This window comes from Cyprinodon variegatus, unplaced genomic scaffold, assembly GCF_000732505.1.
Source record: "Cyprinodon variegatus isolate N-32 unplaced genomic scaffold, C_variegatus-1.0 Scaffold299, whole genome shotgun sequence".
Lineage (NCBI taxonomy): Eukaryota > Metazoa > Chordata > Actinopteri > Cyprinodontiformes > Cyprinodontidae > Cyprinodon > Cyprinodon variegatus.
This window is the reverse complement of record NW_015150752.1, coordinates 785,759-788,321: the sequence shown is the minus strand read 5'-3', so window position 1 is coordinate 788,321 and position 2,563 is coordinate 785,759. Positions and strand designations below refer to the sequence as shown.

At 46.4% G+C, this 2,563-nt stretch overlaps 1 protein-coding gene across 1 annotated transcript in view; it reads left to right on the top strand.

The window, feature by feature from the left end:
• The window catches only part of LOC107090542, a 32,165-nt gene that overhangs the window by 2,824 nt on the left and 26,778 nt on the right, over positions 1-2,563 (top strand). Inside the window, exons 3-4 of the mRNA XM_015383970.1 lie at positions 975-1,141; positions 1,221-1,249. Of these exons, the coding sequence (XP_015239456.1) occupies positions 975-1,141; positions 1,221-1,249 (196 nt within the window). The remainder of the gene's footprint in view (positions 1-974; positions 1,142-1,220; positions 1,250-2,563) is intronic.

The following is a 2,563-nucleotide window of genomic DNA, read 5'->3' as shown; positions in this document are numbered from 1 at the left end:
TAACGACGCTTATAGTCCGTAGCTTGCAGATATATTAGAATGTGTCCTTAAATTCCAGCCAAACCCATTTCCACAGTAACAGATAAAAACCTTTAGATAAACCAAACATTACCGCCACATATCTGACTCTATAACCATTAAAACAACTATTTTTCATTAATCTCAGACGGAACTATTCACTGACTGGATTATTTTAAACTGAACTTCCAATTTTCACCACTGGTCGGCGCCAAGTAACCTTTCCTCTGATCACAGCTTGCTTGGTCTCGCAATGAATCCTGGGATATCCAAGAATACCGAGGATACATCGGACCCGTCCTTCAAATCGGGCAAAAAGAAGGACGCATTTTAAGGCCGCATAACGAGGATTCTTGGAATCCGACCAGACCTCGGCGCCGCGCTATGACGTAATCGGCCTTCGAATCCGGTTTTCTAAGGATGCGTCCTAGGTTTTTGAACAGAGTCTAGATGAGCAGCGCCTCTCCTGGAATGTGGACGAGCGTTAATGGCCGGATGGGCGGGGTTAAAAGCTAATGTCAGCACCCAGCTGTCAGTCAAGCTGAGACTGGCCAATAGGAACACAGCCCCGCCCACCATGCAGTTCACATCGAGAGAAAATCCCTTTATTTATTTTATGATCAAATATTTTCTCAGTCTCAGAGAAGATTAGTTTCTGCCCGATATGAATGTTTTTCTCCAATATGTTTATTTGACTTATTTTCAGATTTTTTTTCTTGATTTTAATGAGAACCTAACAGTAAGTCCATGCTGTGGGATCTGAGGAAACGTCCACATTGTGGATTGACCTCCTGTGGATGATGGTTAAGGTCCAGAAAGGGAAAGCTGAAGTGTCCAGAAGCAGGAATGATGAGGAAAATGTCAGCATAATAATCCGGCCTGCCGCTGGGCTCATGGTACCAATAAGACCACTGGGTCCGTCCTCCCTGTTGGACATGTCTGTGTTGGTGTTTCAGTGTGCCAGGAGACGGTGTGGGAGGCCTTCAAGATCTTCTGGGACCAGCTCCCTGACCGGGACCAGTACCAGGCCTGGGTGACCCGCTGCATCGACGGGTCCGTCAGTATCAGGGATATTGGCAGCTTCTTCAGCCAATCAGAGGAGCATAAAAGCCTCATCAGGAGTGTAGGTTCCCTCCCCTCTGTCTGGATCAATGATGATGTCAGAAATGCTGTTTTGCTGATCATGTTCTGATTTATTTCAGAGAGTTGCGCTGACTGCTGCGATGAACAGGTCAGTAAATATTGCTGGAACCAAACCCAGATCCCAGAAAGCTCAAAGGTTTCCTGCTGTTTGTTTATTTTTAGTTTGGTCATTTAAAGCAGAATCATTTCTTATGTCCCTGGATTGTCCTCTGGCTACTGGAGGTGGATTATTGTTGGGATTAGTTTGGACCTAATGACGATCAGTGTGGTGTCTGTGTGTTGACCCTGTGCTGTGTTTCATGGTCTGTCACAGTGAGTCCGCCCCTCCAGGCTCTCCGCCACCGTGCAGGTAGGGTTGGACCATCAGCAGCCCCTCATCAGGGGAGGGCCGGGGTCTTTTTAAGCAGGAAGTCCTCCTGTCCTGGTTCTGTTTGGCTAGAAGTTCAGTCCAAAGAAAGACACAAAACAAAGAAATCAGGCAGATGTTTCAATCTGAGTAAAATCATCAGGAGTTTCTGTCTTCAAAGAGAGGCTGGTCTGACAGCCTGGTCCAGGGTTCTCTTAGGTTCTGACCAGTCGGACTGTGGACATAATGACCTGTAACCCAGAGACAGTCTGTCAGCCTCCAGCATAGAAAAGGAGACCATGTGGGTGTGAAACTGAGCCGGGTTGATACAGAACCAGGGTTCTGACCCTGTCTGTGGATCAATGAGGTTCTGGAATCACCTGAGGTTTTAGATTCTTGGTTTAGGAGATCAAAGCAACCCTAACCCATCCTGCCTAAAGCCACAATCTGCTGAGGAACCTCAGAATAGTCTTCATCATTGCTGATCGACCAATGAGTGATGAACCCAAGCTGACCTATGCAGATTAGACAGCCAATCAAAATCATTCTTCTAAAGCAGGTCTAGACTCAGGGAGAGATATGAGAACCGCCTCCTATCTGAGCTTGATTAGAGCCAAATTCTGACGAAGAACCTGAACCAGCAGACTGACCTGAAGGCCTTTAACCGCGCAGTAGAAACAGGAGAGGAGGACGTTCTGAACTTCAGCCCGCTCAGAGAACCGCTTCCCTGCTGCTGCTCCCTCTAATCCACCAGAAGAAAGATGCTTTCTGCCTTTTAGGTCCAAAGCTTTGCTTCACAACCATTGGCTTTGCAAACATGGCCGGCCCCCATAAAACTGAGGGACGGAGACGACAAGATGAGTGTTTGACTCCTGTTTCAGAGACGGGGCCTGTAGATTATTAATAGTTTGATGTTTGCTGAGCTTAAAACAAAATGTTGGAGTTTAAAATAAATAAATAAAACTTTCCTTTATCAGCCAGTATTGTTTGAGGGTTCAATGTCCTTTGTCCCTTAGACTCCTCGTTTCTCAAACTCCTTTGTCCCTTAGACTCCTC